This window comes from Lipophrys pholis (assembly GCF_963383615.2).
Source record: "Lipophrys pholis genome assembly, chromosome: 14".
NCBI classification, from domain to species: Eukaryota; Metazoa; Chordata; class Actinopteri; order Blenniiformes; family Blenniidae; genus Lipophrys; species Lipophrys pholis.
Window position 1 is genome coordinate 27,820,740 of NC_137633.1, and position 20,644 is coordinate 27,841,383.

At 42.7% G+C, this 20,644-nt stretch overlaps 1 protein-coding gene across 1 annotated transcript; it reads right to left on the reverse strand.

Annotated features, from left to right (window-relative positions):
- Positions 1-102: 102 nt before the first annotated feature.
- dnaaf9 (dynein axonemal assembly factor 9) lies at positions 103-19,573 on the reverse strand. The gene is made up of 37 exons (XM_080480084.1): positions 19,409-19,573; positions 18,701-18,780; positions 18,405-18,527; positions 18,205-18,329; positions 17,805-17,901; positions 17,572-17,678; positions 17,411-17,488; positions 16,643-16,744; positions 16,509-16,564; positions 16,307-16,442; positions 13,417-13,498; positions 13,194-13,230; positions 13,014-13,098; positions 12,853-12,929; positions 12,715-12,759; positions 12,560-12,605; positions 12,371-12,482; positions 12,092-12,162; positions 11,937-11,984; positions 11,382-11,472; positions 11,178-11,281; positions 10,880-11,023; positions 10,334-10,419; positions 10,156-10,257; positions 9,477-9,594; positions 9,295-9,383; positions 9,086-9,211; positions 8,372-8,497; positions 6,409-6,446; positions 4,992-5,127; positions 4,121-4,207; positions 3,383-3,489; positions 3,007-3,081; positions 2,050-2,237; positions 1,892-1,957; positions 781-874; positions 103-242 (listed from the first exon to the last, which is right to left on the reverse strand). Exons 1-37 carry the CDS (start codon positions 19,462-19,464, stop codon positions 136-138), a joined length of 3,447 nt encoding a protein of 1,148 aa, XP_080336210.1. The 5' UTR covers positions 19,465-19,573; the 3' UTR covers positions 103-135.
- Between the last annotated feature and the right edge of the window lie 1,071 nt (positions 19,574-20,644).

Here is a 20,644-nt window from a genome sequence, read left to right on the forward strand (position 1 = left end):
TAAAGATGTGAACACACATTGCTCATTCATTGAGAATTCAGTGCGTGCGTGTGTGTGCCCCCCCCCATAGTCCCCCCCCCCCCCCCTCCATGAGTGAAAGACGACAGAGATAGTGAACGTACACAAATCATGTTATCATGGATCAAACAGGTCAGGCTGGGCCTGCAGCTCCAGCTGAGAGTTGAAACGCTCGATCTCCTTGTTGGCGTCACTGATGTAGTCTTCAATGAACAGCTCCATGTCTGCAGAAAGCGCGATGGAAGGAAAACACCAACATGATTCCGGCTGCTCGCATCAGCTTGTTTCTCCTCACTACATTCACTCACACTCGCTGCATGCAAACGTGCTTTACTTTTTGATTTATTTATTTTCGTGCGTCTGCCGTTAAAATAAAACTGAAGAATTTCATACAACCTGAGGCCGCATTAACGCCACGAAGTTTCAAGTGAAAAGGCATTGGTTTTGTGTTTTTGTTTCAGGAAAGTTTCACATCAGTCATGACACCACAGAGGAAACTTTGTTCTCTACTGAGCACGTGCACAACTACTAGTTATTTTGGCCGTGGAGACCAGGACCAGGAGCAGCCTTTTCCCGTTTCCACAGAGATGGAGTCAGAATGTTTTCCAAAAGTTGTGTTTTCAGTGGCTCAGAGCAGCATTATCATGTAGACAGACAACAACCAAACAAAAAGAAAGTTTGGGAGTTTCACTTGAAGAGGTGGTTTAAACAGGACCTGAGAGAAAGATGAGGTCTATTCCTGGTTTGAAGACAAAAGGATACTGGGATGGAGGCTTCTTTTCTTTCCAAAGATGTCCATGAATTGATAACCGTTGTAGAAGTAGCCAGGTGGCAACGGGTCCAAGTGTCTGTTCATCTGGACACAGATACATCAGATCAGATCCAGTCGAGGTTATTGATCAAAGGTCCTACAGCACTAAGTTCCTAACTCGGGAAGCCAGAGACAAAAAGCTGCATTCACACAGGGAGAACATGCAGATTAGTAATGAATGTAACTTTTAACCACTGTGCAGCATCATGCCTCTCCTGCTAAATGCTAAAACTAAAACTACATCAAAATGAGAAATTGATTGTTTGATAATTACAATTAATTTGTCTTGAATTCTCTTAATTTATGCTCTCTGGACATATTAAAATAGTTGTGTTTACTCCAATTGCATTTAAAAACAACATTTTGAATATGAACAACATAAATAACTTAACTTTTTTTTAAAAATTTTTTATCAGAGTTTGGAGTATCTAATTTTTCCCTTGATGCAATTCTGTCCTGACGAATGGAGTCGCATGCAGACATCACTGTGAATTATGTTTAGGCACGTATGAAAATATAGTCAGGAAATCAAACAGTGATTTCTCTTGCTCATTTATTTCCTGAGTCACTGATTTTGCAGCAGCTCCAGAAATATACACACGCATACACAATACACACTATTATATTAGATATCCTTACACTACAATCTGCTTTTCTAAAAATGCTGTCTTTACAAAAAGCCTGCTGACTTTTGCTTGAGATTATCGGAGCGGTTTTAATTTGACTACATGTTTGCGGCAGCACTTTACGGTTTACTTTATTTATATGAGACATAAACACCCCAACCCAAAAAGCTCATTTAAAATGAACTCCACACGTTTCTGCAGACACCTCTGACTGTTTGGAATATCCTGTACAATATAACTGACATGGATATGAATATTAACATGTTTCTGGACTGTGGGAGGAAACCGGAGAAACCGATCTGAACTCAAACCAGGGACCGTCTCACTGTGAGTCGAGTGGTAACCACTGCAGTAGAAAAAGATCGACCAGTGTTTGATGCAGTGGAGCAAAGGTTCTCACAGGTTTGAGGATATTGGCTCAACATTTTAAACTCACATGTATGGTCTTGAGTTCTTGTGGTGAAAGAGTATTTTTAGTCTTCTTTGCTTTCGTCATCTGCCGCTGGAAAACATCAGAGAGAGACAATAACAGTTATTTCTTTGAACCTGCTGCTTGACAGCAGACGCTACATGAGTCACGGAGGAGCTGCGGACCTGTTTGCCACACAGCCTCAGCCAATCCTTCAGCCCGTCTTCGTTCAGGCCGACGCCATCAAAGGTCAGGAAGCAGGAAGTGTCGGTCTCTGTGGGGCCGGGGGTCCGAGGGTCGGAGCTCTGGTCTGGGACCATGCTCAGAGTGCCACTTACTGCGTTGTAGCTCACCTCCATCAGTTGGTCGGAGTCTGGATGGTTCAGAGATGAAGCAATCAGATGAAAGTGTCACCTAACGTTCACACCGACCGCAACACCTGCTGCAGCGGCTTCATGTGTGGCGGCATGCTGTTGGTGGGGTGTTAATGTTTGAACATCCGCTCGGCCCCTCACATACCAACATGGCTCACAAAACTCACGTGTGGAACAAAACAGGATCAATCAAGTCCTGATTCAAAGGAAATATGCAGAAATGTACAAAAGCTACATAAGAAAAGCTAAATAAAACAAAGTGATGTAAATGAGACTCTACAGACGAAATGTGTTCTCTTGGGATCACACAGGCTCCACAACTCCCACCTCTACGAACAGCTGCACACTCACTAAACAGCAGCTCACATCCTCGCTGACATCTGCACTCATTCCTCATGCACCAGCGCTACACAAAGCTTCAAATTTTAAAAAAGAAAGTGTGAAAACTATGCAGAGGAAAGTAAACTGGTGAACTATGAGCTGATTTCTACACACCAGACATCAGACCGACAGCCAGGTAAAGTTCCTACCGTCACGAGCGCCCCCCTGCCTCCAGAGAAACCTTTTCTCTAATTATTCCCAAAACTGGGAAATGCAAAAGCAGATCAAACATTTTCCAAGGAAAGAAGTCACAATTGTTAAGTGATGATTTTCACAAGTAGGTTCTTTGGAATTCAATCAAAAGCTGATCTGAAATAGTTAAATGTTGGTACATGTGAAAAGTGATGCATTAGACAAAATAATTTAAAACCTAAAGGTGAAGACTACCTGAGAATCGGACTTTTCCCCAGATGTTGTACAGGTTTCCACGGAATGGGCTCAGACGCAGGGATGACTTGATGGCTAAAACAATGAGGAGTCTGTTAGAAACAAGCGCTGTCAAACTAATCACAGGGTGTGACAATTATAATGCAAATTAACAATTTCCCAACAAACGACATCGGTGGCAGGATACAGCAAGTGAGTGGTTGGGGAATACCGATTATTTGACAGGAAAGCTGATAATTACTTTGAGAGCTCAGCTGTCTCCATATTTGGAGGGAAAGGCGGGTTATGTAATCATCCCCAAATCCTGCCAGCTCATATCTGGAGCTTCTGTCACATGTAAGAGTCAGAAAAGAGGCGGAGGGGGCGGGGCTCTCACCTTTACAGCGGGTGACAAACAGAGGCCTCTCCAGGGGCCGGCAGAACGCCACGCGCTGCTGGGTGACGACCAGAGCCCCCGAACCGGAGCAGAAACGCCCTTTGCACCTGGAACACACGACATGTGCACATTAGACAAATGTGCGAGAAAGTTAAGTCCCGAGCAAGCCAAATGTTTGAGTTACATTTTGTCTTTGGCAGGATTGTTGTTTACTCTACCAGCTGCTCAGAGGAAATAGGCCAGTGTGTGTGGCTTGCTGGTGAAAGTGTGAGTGGATGATCAATCTGTAAACGTACGCACTCTCATCCGAAGGTGGAAATGTGTTCTAACAGTTAAGAAACGTGTAGGAAGTTTGTGAAACACTCTCATGTCTGCATACAGAGCATACAAACAAATACAGAGTGTCCAGACAGCCTGATGATCTGAGGGGGGATTAACAAGGAGTTCATATTAGGTTGACCATTGAGGCATGAGGGCAGAATGGACCTGGTCCAGAAGGAAAGAGACCCCCTCTGTGTTCATGGCAACTGCATGGCCCAGAGCTCGTTACTCTGCTGCCAGGAGGCAACTGGTGATGGAACACGAGATGCCCCGAGGGGCTTTACAGCAATCAGCAGCCGATACCCCCACCACTGCATCGGAGTGGCAATTAAACCGCCGGCTGGCCGGAGCGGAGGAAGCTGAGGCAGAAATTGAGCTGTCGCTCTGCAGCCAAAGGTTGAATGGTGGAGGTCTTACCATCCAGGGTAGAGGACATAGCGTGCCCGCAGCATCTGGGGCTCACTGAAGCCGGTCTCAGACAATATCAGAGCTACGTCTTCATTCCTGTGGAGGGAAAAATGAAGGGAAAAGGATGAATACCTGAGTCAGGGGTGTCAAACTCATTGGAGTTCAGGTTCCACATTCAGCCCAATATCACCCTGAGTGGGTAAAACAGTGTCAAAATTACGTTTACATTTAAACTTTCAAGTGTTTCTTTGTTAAAATATCTTTAGTTTCACAAAATCCAACAATTACAACAGAAAACAACTACAATCTCAACATGAAGCCAATTTTAATAAAACTTCTGATTTAAAATCCAGTGAACTGTCCAGAAAACTTGTCCTAGAGCTGTTGCATTCTGGGAGTTTTTACAGACTCCCCCTGACAGCGTGGCTTGAGGCTGTTTGATAGCAACCAGGGAGCTTTCATGGAAACATCACGAGATCTCAGCTCAGGCCTCAGTGTTGTGTCATGTCGCTACTCTTAAGAAATTTGTTAAAAAATACATATATATCTCAATATTTATTTGAAATTCATAGAATTTGCTTGGTGGTTTGGCCAGATTGGAGCCGGTTGCGGGCCAGTTCTGGCCCACAGGCCAGTTGTTTGACACCCCTGACCTGCATTCCCACTGAATGAAACCTTCAATAGTGCAAATATTCACCATTCATAATAGAGTTTTATAAACAACCGGGACAATTCTTCATCTATGTAATTGTAAAGAAGTAATGCAATTAATTAATAACTTTGTTAATTATTGGCATTTTGTTTGATATCAGTATTTGATAGAAAAAGCAGCAGGTAAATGAGCGTTGGCAGTGTTGATCATAATTCAGCAGGCACCCACCTGGTGACAGCTCCTTTCTCTGCCAGTATGAAAGCAGCCGTGGGGTTGGCAGAGCGTACCAACTGCTGAACATGCTGCATGAGAGGGTGCTTCTCCTCTGCTGTCAGCCCGGTGAACACCACTGTACTCACAATACCTGACATGCAAGCAGCCAGACACAGAATGTGAATTTCAGGTTGAAACGGGCGGCTCTCTCCACAATACAAAACCTTCTGAGTCGCTCTACATTTCCTCACTGGGTTGATTTACTGCTCTTAATGCTCCTGTTGTCTACCTGGGAGTGGAACATTTGATCTTTTCTACCAACTGTAAGGACATGAAGTGTAAGTAACAGACAGATTAGACTATGGTGGCGCTGCCTGTCCTCCATCCCCCTCCTCCACATTTCTGAACCAACCTGCCATCTACCTGGATCATTCCCAAGAATATCTACGCTGTCTTCACAATTTTATCTGTTTTGTGTTTTGCAAAGACTTAAAAATGGTGTTCTTTAAACATAGACATAGTTAAAAGTGATGAGTGATTTTAAATACAATTGAAAACAGGTTGAAGTAGTCCTACAAACTGTTAAAGTGAATGACCCGTCATATAATAAACTGGGAATAGATTCCACCATCAATATTAACCTGAGCCTGATGATTCACAGATCAAAAAGGAAATAACATTTCAATTCCGGGTTACTTTAATTCACAATATGTAATATCTATGTTCAATATGACTCAATACTAGTGAAAATAATTGAAGAGACGAGTCTGGCAGTACACGTTTGTACCATGAGGTGGAGTATTGAGTCAATGAAAGGAGCCGCTGAAGGACTAATTAATTTATTACCCACTGGACTCAACCTAAACCACTGCAGCTACTAACTGACTATTATGAATAGAAAAAGATGCAAAACTTGAATTTGAAGCTGTGCATAATTTTAATTACTAAAATCAAAGACATGAATTACATATTAATGGAGGTCTTATTAAGGATTTCATTTAACCGTCTTATGAATTTAATCATTTTCATATTATAATCAAAAACATGCAATGTGAAGATGTCTTGTCTAGATTTATTTTGATTTTATGACTGCAAATTGGTTCAATAAATGTGCAGTGAGTGACCGTTCCCCCTTTTGGCAAGACCCATCCATCCATGGATGAAGGCAGAAGTGGACCGTTCACACAACAGAGAAACACACTCATAATCACTCATATTGTTATTCTAACATCACCATTTAACAACACCTGAATGTTGTTCTGATTTCTGCATTGTGGAAAGAATCTGGAGTACCAGAGGAAACACACCACATTTGAAGCCCCGACCATTGAGTTAGATATTGTTTCATCAGGACTCGATAACAGAGTGTATCTTGGATGTATTTTGCGGTTGGGAAGGTGGTTAATACAACAGTCCAACAGGCATGACTTACCTTGGCTGCACTGCTCCAACAGCTTAGGGAAGGTAAACCTGAAGTGACAGAGGAAAGAAAAAAATACACTTAAGCACAGGGTAAGAAAAAGAAGCCAGAAAAACATACACAAACATAAATACAATCTGGCTTGATACATTTAAAGTCCCATTTTGAAATGTTGTACTGTCCCACCATCATAATCACTAAAAATAACCCTCTATTTATACACGATGGGAGCGTGCCAGTGCAGCACTGAACAGGCTGATTCCACGTTGTGGCCCCCGGCTGCACGCCGATTAGCCATAATAAGGATTCTTTTTTCCCCCCAAATCATGACATCTCAACTGCGCCTCACAGCTGATGAATGTAAAAGCTTTTTCTAATGGAATTTATGAGAGAAATTCATCTCGACTTTTCACATCGATCAGTGTTACACAGCACTTTGTGGATAAGCAATTTGAGGCGAGTGTCGCTCCGAGCAGCAGTGGGCTCCCCTGCAGGCCGGGCAGCAGCGATTTGAAAGGCATTTAGCTTTCCTGTCCTGGTATAATGAACCGTCTCCATCCATCACACAGAATAGATCATGACTGACTGATGAGCTTCATTGAAGAGGGAGTGTTGGTCACACATGTGGGTCTGGAGGATTAAAGGGCTCTGCTGGAGGGGGTGACGGGCAGGTCAGACCTAAGCTGGGCTAACCACTCCCAATTAGCACCATAGTCGGGGTTCATGGATCTCCACACAATCTACGGCAGCAGACGGTGGGGGGTTAGGTCGTTGAAGATGCTTCTTATGGGAAAGTGAACCTTTAATAAAACATTTTCCACTGCTGGACCATGTAAGGCTCGTCTGAGTTTATCTGAGTGGTCAGCATCACTTTTATAGCAGAAGATCCAGATTTATTAGTGAAGCTTAGCTTCAGCCTAAAGACCTTATTAGTGTTTTATGTAACATGTATAAATGTTCTGTGAAGAATCAAATTATCTGCATGCAAGCATCAGTGACCAGTGCAGCTTGGCTGTGCAATGGATGCCTATTAAGCGGAGTGGTATGTCATATTGTTTGGAGCAGAACAGTCAATCTACGACAGTGAGAAGCTCAGTAAGCTACATCTAAAGCCTGTAACAAAAGAAGAGTGAGATTAAATGTAGGGCTGATCCTCTCTGTAAAAGGGACACCGCCTTGAGTTTTAATAGCTTAAAGTGTCATGTAACCTTGTCCTGAAAACCTTCAGTGCTACAACAATTCATCAACATCCGGCTGTGTCTGTACTCGCCTGCTCCGTCCGCATGCTGAGAGAAACCCTCACAGGTCTGATTTACCTCTTTAATGTGGTACAAAAAGGCCCAAAGTAAATGAAAAAAAACAGTGGCTGCTCACCTTTTTTCAGCAAGGTTCATTTGTTAATGATGGTTATGTGGTGCTTCTTGTGCCAGGCACAGATTGAAGCACAGACAGGTCGCTGAATAGTGAGTTCCACAGATTGATGACTTGTTTTTCTGTGCTGAAACTGGGTCAGTGAACGCAGTTTGAACTGATGTGAAACCCGATCGAGTGCACAACCAAGCTACTTTTCAGCCATGTTACAACGGACTACAAGGCACTTCAGGTATGGTGGATTCTTTCACTTCTTCTGCAGTGTGTTGACACTGTTAGCCACATTCATCCCTTCACAAACAGACGCATCGATGGCGGCGGCTGCCAAGCATGGCGCTCAACCTCCAGCGGGAGTAATTCAGGGTTCAGTGTCTTCTTACTCAAGGACGCTCTGACATATGGACTGAACCCACAAGCTTGTGACTGGAAGACGACCAGCAGCTCTTCCAACGGGACTCCGCACAATGATAAGGGGTATTTTATGTCAGTGAATTAACGCATTATATTTCATTTATCTGCTACTATCTGTTCCTGAAAGGCGGCTGCAATAGAATCAATTAATCACCTTTAAGTAAACAGTTTGAAGATGCTTTGTAAATCTTACCGATGCTCCATGCAGGAGGACAGCGGGTTCACACAGGCAGTGACGGCACCGATAGTGAAACACGCCTGGAGGACTGGGTCAGGATGGAAGAGCACTGCCTGGACCACATCCAGAGCATCTGTGTACCTGCAGGTAGGAACACTCCGACATGTCAACTGTTATTCTTATGCCTGCCCTAGTGGCAAGGCGCAAAGACTACTATCCTAGGCGGGAGTTTAATTCTATTATTATTATTATTACTATTACCTTCGCCAACAAAAGCTGGGCCAAGAAGGTTATGTTTTCGGCTGCGTGTATTTATTTATTGGTTTGTACTTATGCATTTTACCAACTTTTCGCAAGAACTATTAACTCAAATTGCATGATTTTGGAATGTTAACAGCTAACCGTTTCCGAATAAATCCCATACAAAGTGGATGGGAGAGGCACCTCATGAAGGAGTTCAAAGGAAATCAGCAAGAAGAGGCAGGCATACAAAATTTCCTCTGGAATTGTCTGGTCTAATCACTACTATCCTATCAAAATGAGTCAGAATACCCCAACCTACATCTGTGTGTAGTCTGAGGAAATCTAAAAACAATTAACTGAGATAAAAATGACAAAGTCACTTAATGAGAAATATCATGATCTGTGGAGAAATGCTTCTATGTTGCTTTGTTTGGCTCCAGGAGATCTCAGCGCCCAGAGCCTCAGCTTGTCAGCAGGGTTTCTTACCCAGGCGAGAGCACCAGCAGCCGCTGTTTTCCTCTTACGCCTCTCTGACTCTCCAGAAAGCTCGACAAATACTGCTGGAGGTGAGAGGCTGAGAATCCGTGTGGACCTGGCTCGTATACCACCCACCTATAAGTGTAATGATTCAAATGAGCTTTATTTCTGCTGTTTTTTCACATTGATTTCAATATTATCACACTGCAGTGCTTTACCTTCCACGGTCCTTGTTCAGGTGCAACAGAAATCTGTGAAGTTTGTCCTTATGACTTCCTGGCAGTCCAGTGATGATGGTGATGACAACCTTTTCATAAATATAAAGACCACAGCAAATACGCATCACACTGGAGTTATTGTGACGGGACGACAGCAGAGCAGAAAACAGTGAAATCCTCACCTTGTCTCCATTGGCAGAGAAGTCTTTTTTGAGCTCTGCAGAGGGGAACAGCACCCCCAAGTGGTCATAAAGAATCGGCTCCTGACCGATGCTGCTCAAGGCAAAATGCTGGAGAAACCTGAAGAAAGCCCAAGAACAGAAATCAATAAAGAGACATGAGGTCACAACTGAAGGGTGGGTCACAATTCAGGTTTATCACCCACTAACACAGGAAGTTTTTAAGAGCCATTTATTGTAGATGAGCAACATTAGAAATGTATTTGAAGGCAGACAATCAGTGTTTATTCCTGAAGGAAAAGACAGTCGTCAATGAAACATGACTGAGAGTGCACGACTACTTTAACCGGCTGAGGATGTAAATCCAGCAGGTGAGAGGTTTGTCACAGATCTGGGAATACCAAAGTGTTGTTGTCCCTGCATGTAATCGTCTTTGTTTATCTGCACTGATAGGAGGGAAAACACGCATGCATTGCTTATTTTGGCCTGAATAATGAAGCTGCATTAGCTTAACCGTTTCTCCCGAGTGAAAAGACAATGCAGCACTGATGAAAACAGTAAATCAAGGCACACAGGCTTAAATGCTATTTTGGGAATACAATTTCATGATCAAACAACATCTAGCAGTAGTATCAGGTTTTATTGCTTGTTTGAAGCGCTCCACTGGTTTATGTGTACTAACATGTCTTGCTCGGGCAGCTGGGAATATGAAGTTTTGAGACTCCCTCTGCGCTTGGCCACTGGAGGTTCCTGACTGTTGTGAAGCTTCTGCAGTCTTGTGTGCCTGGAAGAAAACAAAACTCAGTGAGATTGTTTTCTAAAAGATAGTGCAGCTATAATTGACCCTGAATCAACCTTACATGTTCTTCTGGGTCCAGGTCAGCTGGTCCTGGTCCAACAGTTGCAGATTAAGTCCTGATTCTGAACTTTTCCACACTGACAAAACCTAAAAGAAGAAAAACAGCTGGATGAATGTTGATTCAGAAGCAGATTAAAACTTTAAACCAACTTGATTTCTGTAGTTTGTGTCGATTTTTACTCATTAATGAATATCTACAAGTTACATTTATGATTCATTCATTCATTTTCTTCCGCTTATCCGTTTCCGGGTCGCGGGGGTGACAGTCTGAGCACCGTCACCCAGATCACATGGCACCATTTAAGAACCTTCCTGCAGGTGTGAGCCCACGGGATGTTATGAGTACATAACAAATCAGTTTCTGCTTTACAAGTCAGTTCAAAGCTTACCGGTCAAGGAATACCACTGACAGTCTGACGGACCATATATAGTTTATTATGCAATACCTGTGAATGGTTGGATTGGACTCATTCTCATAATGTCAACAACTGTTGTGTTGACTTATGACAATCTGCTCTGCATATGAACAGCTGTCAGATGAACTGACCTTGGAATAGAAAGCTTGGTGGCTCTTCGACCTCGGCTGAAGAGCAAAGACCAGACACTGATCCGAGCTGTGGAGAGGGAAGGGAAGATGAGGAAGCAGATTGGCTCCGTACTCCACAAAGAGAGAAGCGACAGTGCCGGAGTCCTGGTGACGAGACAAAAAACCCAAGTTATACAACAAGACGTAACATAAGTGTGTACAGTTTTCAAAAACTGCCATTTAAATGAACGGTGGGTAAACATATGTAGAATAAAGCACGTCACAGAAGAAAATACACAATAATCACAGTTATACACACCAGATGGTAGAATTTGATGTTGTTGATGTGATGTTTGGACAGAGTGATGCTGCCATACTGAGAATGGATGAACAAGAGTCCCTCGGAGAAGAAGATGATCTTTCCTAAAATGGAAATGCATTTTAAAATATACACATGTACAATATTTAAAACTGCCCAGTGCACATTTTCTTTCAGTTTTTGCAAGATGTTTGTGAGCTTCACCTTCTTCAGGTGTGGAGAGTTGGCTGCCGGAGAACATGTACGCAGCGTCGGCTGAGGTCAGAATCGTCCCCAGACAAGTGTCGTCCTCGTTCTGGCACACACACACACACACACACACACACACACACACACACACACACACACACACACACACACACACACACACACACACACACACACACACACACACACACACACACACACACACACACACACACACACACACACACACACACACACACACACACACACACACACACACACACACACACACACACACACACACACACACACACACACACACACACACACACACACACACACACACACACACACACACACACACACACACACACACACACACACACACACACACACACACACACACACACACACACACACACACACACACACACACACACACACACACACACACACACACACACACACACACACACACACACACACACACACACACACACACACACACACACACGTTACAGGAACATGCATGGAGTGTCTAGTATCTGAAGGAGGGAGCAGGTTGGGACTGACCTTGGAGAGCTGCTGCGCCTGCTCGGACTGCTTCACATCAGATTCCATCTGACAAACAACAAAAAATACAACGTTGTTTATTTTCTGGGCACATGCAATTAAATGTTATTGGTTTTGTAATCAAGCAGAAATGAATGTTTGAGCATCACTCGCACCAGCCAGCAGGCGTATCGAGGCACAGTGGTCGTCAGGATGGTGTAGCAGCTGTCCGAGGACACAGTGCCATCTAGAGGGAAGGAACCAGGCTCATCAAGTGCCAAGCCCAAGAATGACTAACACAGAAACCAAATCCTCAGCACAGGAAACAAGCTATTTTTACACTAGAATTACTTTCTGAGTGTTCTGTGAACAGCGACTTGCAGATTTGTACTCATTGTATAAATCTAATATCCAGAAATCCATTCCCATCAGTCTGTGTCAAATCAATACTTCACCTCTCTGCAGAATGTTGATGCTGGACTCCAGAAAGGATTCAGAAAAGACCACAGAGCCCAGGTCCCCGCCGTCCTGCTGCAGGTTCGGGATGTCTCGGACAATCAGAGACGCCTGAGAGGAGAAACAATAAGTACACAAAGAGGACCGCGAACAATGTCTGTAGTTTCAGTCGTGATTCTCTGACTTACCGTTTTTATGATGTAACGGCTGCTTTCGTCAGTCAAAGGAATCACCCTGAAAATAAAAAAAACATTCAGAAAGAATCCGTTCAGTTTGCATCCTTCACAAAAACCCAACAATATACCAAGATGCATAAAAAAAGCCAATGAGCAATAAAACCTACATCCTTTGATTATTGATTGCCTGAATGCTGAATTCACATTTGGATCTGTAGAAAACAAACACGGAAGCAAACAAAAGACTTTTAAACATCAATAACGACCTCATATAGGAGGTAATATCATAGTAAAACTATCCGTACCTGAGAGCCCTGCAGTACTGATTTAAATTCATCGACTCCAGAGCCCGCAGAAAGGTGTTCTCTGCCACATCCTTCGTCTGAAAAAACCTCAGTGAGAAACTGCACAGGACACAGTGGAAGCTGGAAAAAACAACGTTCATTTGGTCTCTTTTCTTCCTCACCTTGAAGGCGCTGGTGGTGGACGAGTAACATTTGATTCCTGATAGGACTCCTTGAATAGCAGCGGAATAGATCTGGGACAAAAGTCTGATAAACACAATGAAAGAAACAACATATTTACCTTCACATGTCACGAAAAGCCATGAACCCAAAAGAAAAACATAAATGAAAGAAATACTCACAAGATTTCTGATTTACTTTGCTCTGCGCTCTGATTTCCTGAGGGAGAAAAGCAGTGCATGTAAATAAAATGGCGTGATGTTTCACCCAGCAGACACTAACTGTGGGGTTATGATGGAGGAGAAGCCTGAACCACCAGAGAACCTCTCCAGCCTCACACATCACCTCATTAAAACTCTTCAGGACCGGGAGTATTCTTCAACACGATCATAAAGTAAATCTCACCCAGGTAAGGAGTGTGTGTGGTCCCGAAGAAATAGGTTCGTGAGCAGGCCAGAGGTCCTTTTGGAGTCACACACTGCAGAATCTGAGGAGGGAATTTAAAAACTGTTTCAAGTCCGATCTGTAAATATGACAGGATGTTGATGTGGATGTTACTGACGTCACTGATGCTGGTTGTACCAAATGTCTTCAGCAGATGGTGCTGCACCCTGTTTTTGTCATGATTTACACATTGCAGAGACAATTGCAAGTTATATTATGTCATTAATCATCATTTTATCTTGCTTATTATGTTTAACCACTTTTTATTGAGTTTATTCAACTGTTTCAGGCTTGCATCCGTCTCTACATTTCATTTTCTAGCTCTGTGGACTTGATTTTGTGTGTGTGTGTGTGTGTGTGTGTGTGTGTGTGTGTGTGTGTGTGTGTGTGTGTGTGTGTGTGTGTGTGTGTGTGTGTGTGTGTGTGTGTGTGTGTGTGTGTGTGTGTGTGTGTGTGTGTATATACTGCTGAACTTCTAAGATGTTTCCTGGTTACATACAGTTTGTACATCGTGAATAATGCACCTGAAGATGCTATTATCCCCAAGTCACTGCATATTGTGCAAATATAATACAAGTATAACGAGATACTAGAGCGCAATCTGACATATTGTGACTGACTGGAATACGTGCGGATGTGTTAGTATAGTGAGGCAGAGAGGTGATGAAGCCCTGATGCGAATCAAGTGTGCCGCCTCACCTCTCTGCCCATAAAGAAGCCGCCCAGAGACACGTGTGACAGGCGGAAGAGACACATGCAGGACTGCAGAGTCTGTATGTGAGAGTTTTGGGTTTGTGGTTTTTCATTTATTTAAATAAAAGTAATGGGTTTGGAACTCCTGACTCCGTGCCTCTGTGGGGGAACCCAGCGGTGGCATGCTCTATTGCCACATTTACTTTTTTGGATTTAGTGTTCTTATCAATCATTTGGAGCTGGATTCAGATGCCATTTACACGTTTCAAGTCAAAACGCAAAGTTTTTGCATTTTCGTTTCAGAAACGTTTCGAGTTAACATAGCAACGTTTTCAAAACGATGTCAGTTTCCACGGAAACCGCAGAAACAGTGAAATGATGTAGTTAGGTTGCTGGAACACTACTGGGGGGTAATGAAGTCGCACACACATGCGGCAGCAGTGGTGTTTAGTCAGGGGCAGCACTGCTAGCACTGCTAGCACTGCTAGCACTGTCAAAAAGGATTTTTCTGGGTTTTTTCAATTAAAAAGTGATTCTGAAATCTGTGTCTCGAATCAATTAGGCTGCTTGTTCAGTATGCAACTTTATCCAGAAAACCACTGGTTATATTTTGTAAAGCTCAAATTTCCTACGTCCTAAAAAAGCATCACAGCTCCGTTCCTCTGCTGAGGCCAGCAGTAATTCCATCGCTCACCTCTGATGGAAGGTGGACGCTGCTATTGGGTTAAAATGTTGAGTGACAGGAACATCAGCCAATCAAATTGTGATGTGTTATTGGCGGAACGCCCCAGGGCAAGCAGAGTTTCTTGTGCTGGTCTTGGTGTCGTCATTGAAATGAGCTTCACTGATTGGCCCATGAGCAGGTGGTGATGACGCACTGTTATTATCTGATGTTCTGGAGGTGATGGCGGCGAATTTAACAGCAAGATCGGATGATACGATGGCGGACCTGCTTCTGGACCTTTTTCAAGGAGCTCGTTTGCAGAAGAAATGTAAATTGAGAGTAGAGGACGACTAAAGGCTTTGTGCAGCATTTTACAGCGGGAAACTACCGACACTACGACTGGGAGGCAGCGAGCTGGAGCTCAACAAGCTGTTCTGCTGGTCATGGTGACTCTTCACTACAGCTCAACAAGCTGTTCTGCTGGCCATGTTGACTCTTCAGTACCGCTCCAGAAGCTGTTCTGCTGGTCATGGTGACTCTTCAGTACAGCTCCAGAACATGGAGTAGCAGTGGTTTTAGCAGCCTCATGGAGCCGTTCATCAAAAAGGATGGCAGGATGGATTCCATCTACCAGTGATGGTGAGTGCTAGTTTGTTTTCTTTCTTTTTCTTTGTCTGGATTAGATTGGCGCTGCTGTGGGCATTTGGTTCTGTTTTTGATTGTAAAGTGGTGTTTCCCATACAATTGTGGCGGCTGCCACCATTAAATTATGTCAGGTTTTGGTTGGACCAACGTGATATCGCTCTGTTCATTCATCTCCGCATAACCTCTTTCTCCGCTATCGTCATTCACACAGATAGACGAGTGCGCATGCATGACAGTGGTGTGTCTTGATGTGTTGAGGTTGTTGATCAGCTGTCATGTTGGTATTGATAAAGTACTGATGAATAATAGTGACCTTACATTGGATTCAAATAGTTTTTTTACTGTAGGACATAATGTTGTATTGGCTGTATTGCATTGGGGGGGGTTGTTACTGCTGGCCCTGACTGAAACACCACCGCACGCTACCGTGCAGCAGGGAGCAATACGCTATAAACATTAAGAACGGGAATACGACCACAACCCAACGATGACTGCTTTTTACACTAAATGCATCTTCAACTACTGCTTCTCTCCACTCTGTTTTTTTTTTTTTTTTTTTTACTACTTTTAGCATGGCTTTTAACTGATTTTTCATCTTGAATCTGTGGATAATGGAGGAAACTAGATTTCTCTTGGGGATGAATGAAGTATCTGTGATCTACCCGGTTCACACGACCCTGAATGCCGATAGCAGGTATCATATACTCACGTCAGTAGTTTATAGATAAAGCCACCCCCCCCCCCCCCCCCCCCCCCCACATCACAATTGTTTTTTTTTCTAGTTTTGTTCTTTTATTCCACAGTGAAGTGTTGTGAGTTTTTCTCCTGTGGTGAACGTCTGTTTCTCACCATGTGTCTGGCTGAGGAGCCTTGCGGCCCTGTGCTGCGGACCTGATGACTCTCAGAAGGAAAGTTGAATGAATAGGTCTCCAGATCCTCTGAAGACGAATGTTTCCCAAACAACACAAAGGGCTGCTGACTTTTGCTGGAATAAAAACATGTCAATTTTACTATATTACAGTTAAACACAGTTGAGGACTAAAAGATATACCTCTTCTCTGTGATGTTACTGGAGATTAGGCCATGTGAGTAGTAAGTGCGGAACGGCTGTGGATGGAAAAGCAGTAAATTATTGTCCAGGTATGGTTACGTGTTGGTAGGACGATGTGGAAATGACATCTATACCTCTCCTGCTTGTGCTTCTGACAGCTCCAGAATGGACAAGTGACTCTCCAGGTCCATGCTTGAGAAAAAGCCGTTCCACTGTTTTTCAAAGTTTGCCAAATCCTAAAACACAATATCAGGAACACATTAACTAAATTTGGTTTCTCATTGATAAAAAAAATAAATATATATATAAATAAGAACAATATATATATATATATATATATAAACATTCATGTCAAATAACCGTATCTGTATATTTATACTATATGTATAACTGTGTACAATTGCCATTTCCAAATAAAAAAAAGAAAGAAAAATTAAAAAAAAAAAAAAAGAAACTTCTAAGCTCTTCCTCGTCTCCTGCTCAAACACACTTTCTCCAAACTGTCCTGATCTGACCTCTCGTCTTTTTTCTTTCAACTACTTATCCTCAGCTCTCTGATTTGATCCATTTAAAGCAGGGGTGCCCAAACTTGGTCCTCGAGGGCCCCTGTCTTGCATGTTCTAGTTCCTCCCTGCTTCAGCACACCTGAATCTGATGATGATGATGTCATCACCAAGGTTGTGAAAAAGCCCAATAACAAGCACCTCATTGCAATCAGGTGTGCTGCAACTGGGAGGAGCTAAAACATGCAGGACAGGGGCCCTCGAGGACCGAGGTTATACACCCCTGATTTAAAGCATCTCTGTGACCTCCAGCTCAGCATCCGTCTGTCTCCAGAGCACAGGTCATAACAGCTCTCACTCCTGGCCTGTAAGTTGATGAGGCAATCAAAAGAGTGTTACCTCTGTGAGGAGCTGATCCAGTGATACCGGGTCAAGTCTGTTGTAAGCCTGCCACAGCTTCTCACTCATGTCCATCAGCTGCAAAACCAAATACAGACAACATATAAGACAAGTAGAAAAAGACCACAACAATTCAGTTCATATTTCTATTGATGTTGTACCTTGTATTTCAAGGTAAAAAAGCTTCCTCCCCCAATACCGTCCAGAGCAAAGGCTTGAATGAGTGGCCACTTCTCCACCATGAACATATCAAACCTCTGAATGTGTCCTAAAAGTAAGAACAGGGTCGGTTAAAGTTCACAGCAGAACATGCTGTAGGTATGAATCAATAAAGCTACAGTGCACCATTTCTTAAACACACATGTTCGCTGCAGAGGAGGAACTGAATATTTACCCTGGGCACTGTTTGGGACTCCAATATGATAACAATCTTGCACCATTGTCACAAAACTGGAGATTTTGAATTCCTCTGCTGCTTCCTCGTCTTCATACTGAACATGTAGCAAGAAGAAAAAGGTTTTCAGTAAATAGAAGAATGATTTATTGTCACACATCACGAAAGTACAGCAAAACTTGTTCGATGCCAAAGACTCCTTCTAGGTCAAACTTACTTTTCTGTGATGTTTCAGATTTTCCAAAAACTTTGAATACAAGCAATGCATTACTGAAGCAGAAATTCGAAGCACACAAACTGGAGACAATAAAGAATGAGCAGCTATATTGGTGCATTTGATCAGACTGCCACACTGAGGCTAAGCATTCAGGAAGTGTAATAAATAGGAACGACAGGGAACCTCTGCTTCAGTCATGCAGTAGAGATGCAGGTTCCTCCAGTGGGACACGTAGGGTAACAGGTAACCGTAGTTCAGCGGGTTACAGTACAGGTGAACACATTCCGCCTTGATCAGCAGGATTACATCTGGCAAACAGACAAATGATGAGTTACAGTCAAGAAAACTAAGTCAGAGTTAATAATGTTGAGATTAACACTCACCATCCAGCATTTCTTCTGGGAACTCCTCGAGGACGTCCAGATTGACCTGGTGTTGCTCGTATAAACCATAGAACAAATATTTGGCCAGCTCAGTGCATCCTTCATTATATCTGCTGTCAATTCCTGAAATGGAAACAAACCTGATTAGTTTACTGTAGGGTTGCAAAATTCCGGGAATTTGGAATAGTTCCAAAATTCCCCATGGAAAGTCTCGGGAAAGTTTCCGGAAATTGTCTGCCCCTTTGCTGTCACTACAGTGACATACAATGTTATGTGGCCTGAACATGACAACATACCAAGAGAGCAGAGGATGCCATCCGGAGTGGAGCTGCTTCCCTCACACAGAAGAGTCTGGACCTGACGCAGGCGGCAGCAACTGGAAAACAACATGGTTAAACTAGAACTATGGAGTTATCTGTGGATTAGCACAATCTGGTTCGATACCAGAGTTGGAACGTTTCAGTATGGAGGTTCTTCGTGTCAGCAGGGGAGTCAAACACATCTTAGTCCAGGGGCCACATTCACCTCAAACTCATCTTTAGTGGTAAAAATACTCCCATACTAAATTTAAAGTTTTGATGAAAATGTCTGATGTAGACAGAATTAGTAATGTCGCAGCACTGCTGTTAAAAAATACTGTTTTCATGATGTGATGTACAGACTTACACTGCTGTAACGGTGTTAGAGAAGCTTTGATAGTAGATTGTGTTACATATTGTATATATATATATATTGTTTAATATTCAATCTCACGGTTTATTATCATTGGAAGCGTCATTAGACTACAGGTAAAGTCACCTGAAAAATATGATCATATCTAGGGACAGGAGATGTATATGAGTATACATTAAAACACATCTACAATCCGCTTTATTAGAAGTATAAATACTCTCCAGATGGTTTACATTATCTCTCTAACTGAAGCTGCCTCGATCGCTCCCGCTAGTGCTAACGTTAGCCGGTTAGCTGCAGCCTCTCCCGGTACAGCTCGGTGTAAACATTACCTGACGGCGGGGTTGATCCCAGACAGTTTCCCGTTAACTCTCCTTAAACCTGCCATTGCGACTGTATTTACGGCACACACGAAGCTCAATGGTTTAAAATTATTTGTCGTTCCGGGCCGAGCAGCTACATTTTCTCCTCCATCGCCCCGGCGAGAGTCCACACAGTAGAGCATAGCAACGGAGCGGACCATTCAAAAACAGGGGTTGTCCCGATCAATTTATTTTGATTTGGAGCGAAATGGACAATGTTGAAAAACAAAATCCATATAATGACGGCTTGGTGATGTAATGTAGTGTACAGTTTTCTAAAGAATAAACCTAAAAGAACACAGATCATAAAGTGAGTCATTTTAAAGAACAAGTCCCCCTATGTCACCGTGTAGTTTGGCCATGTCTGGGACGTTTGGCAGCGGAAGGCCGCGAGCAGCTGATGGTGGTGATGATGGTGATGGTGTTGATGATGGTGATGGTGGTGATGATGGTGATGGTGGTGATGATGGTGATGGTACAATCCGTCAGTAATCTGCAGTGAGGGGGGTTCCCTCAGACACTACTGTAGAATATTATACCTAGCTAATCTTATACTAATAGCATAACTATTACTCATTTGGTATTTATTAATCAATTTATTTTTTATCTTTCGTGTGCCTAAATTATAATTTTTTCATTACTGTCAATGTCATATAGTGTGTTGTTTTGAGTGCTCTTTTCATTACGTGTATCCTAGATTTTTATTTCTATTCTTCCATCCCATTAAAAACACAAAAACTATACATCATATATCACTGGAAACATTTATTTTTTACTGTAATCTTTATGATTGTAATTGGGCGTGATGGTGTCAGTCAGTCCTTATTAGTATAGTAGAAGACCGGGGTCCGAGTCCCCGACGGGGGAGATTTTGCATCTTTATTGTTCCTATTTAATCAGTTTCCAAGTTTAAAATTATGAAATCTATAAACTAATAAAATGAAATATAAAATTTATATTTTATATTAAATATATATTTATGATATATATATTTTTAATATATATTTTTTTCGTGGGAAAATCAAACCGATTTTATTCATTTTCATTCAAATGTAAATGCAATTGCATTAAATTTCTAAACTAAGACAAAATGAAGTGAGTCAACCCTGCAGGGAATCCAATGCAGGTCTTATACATGACAGGCAGAGATACCGTCTCCTCTTTGACGGCTTCCACACTAAACTAATTGTATGAAATTATTTCCTT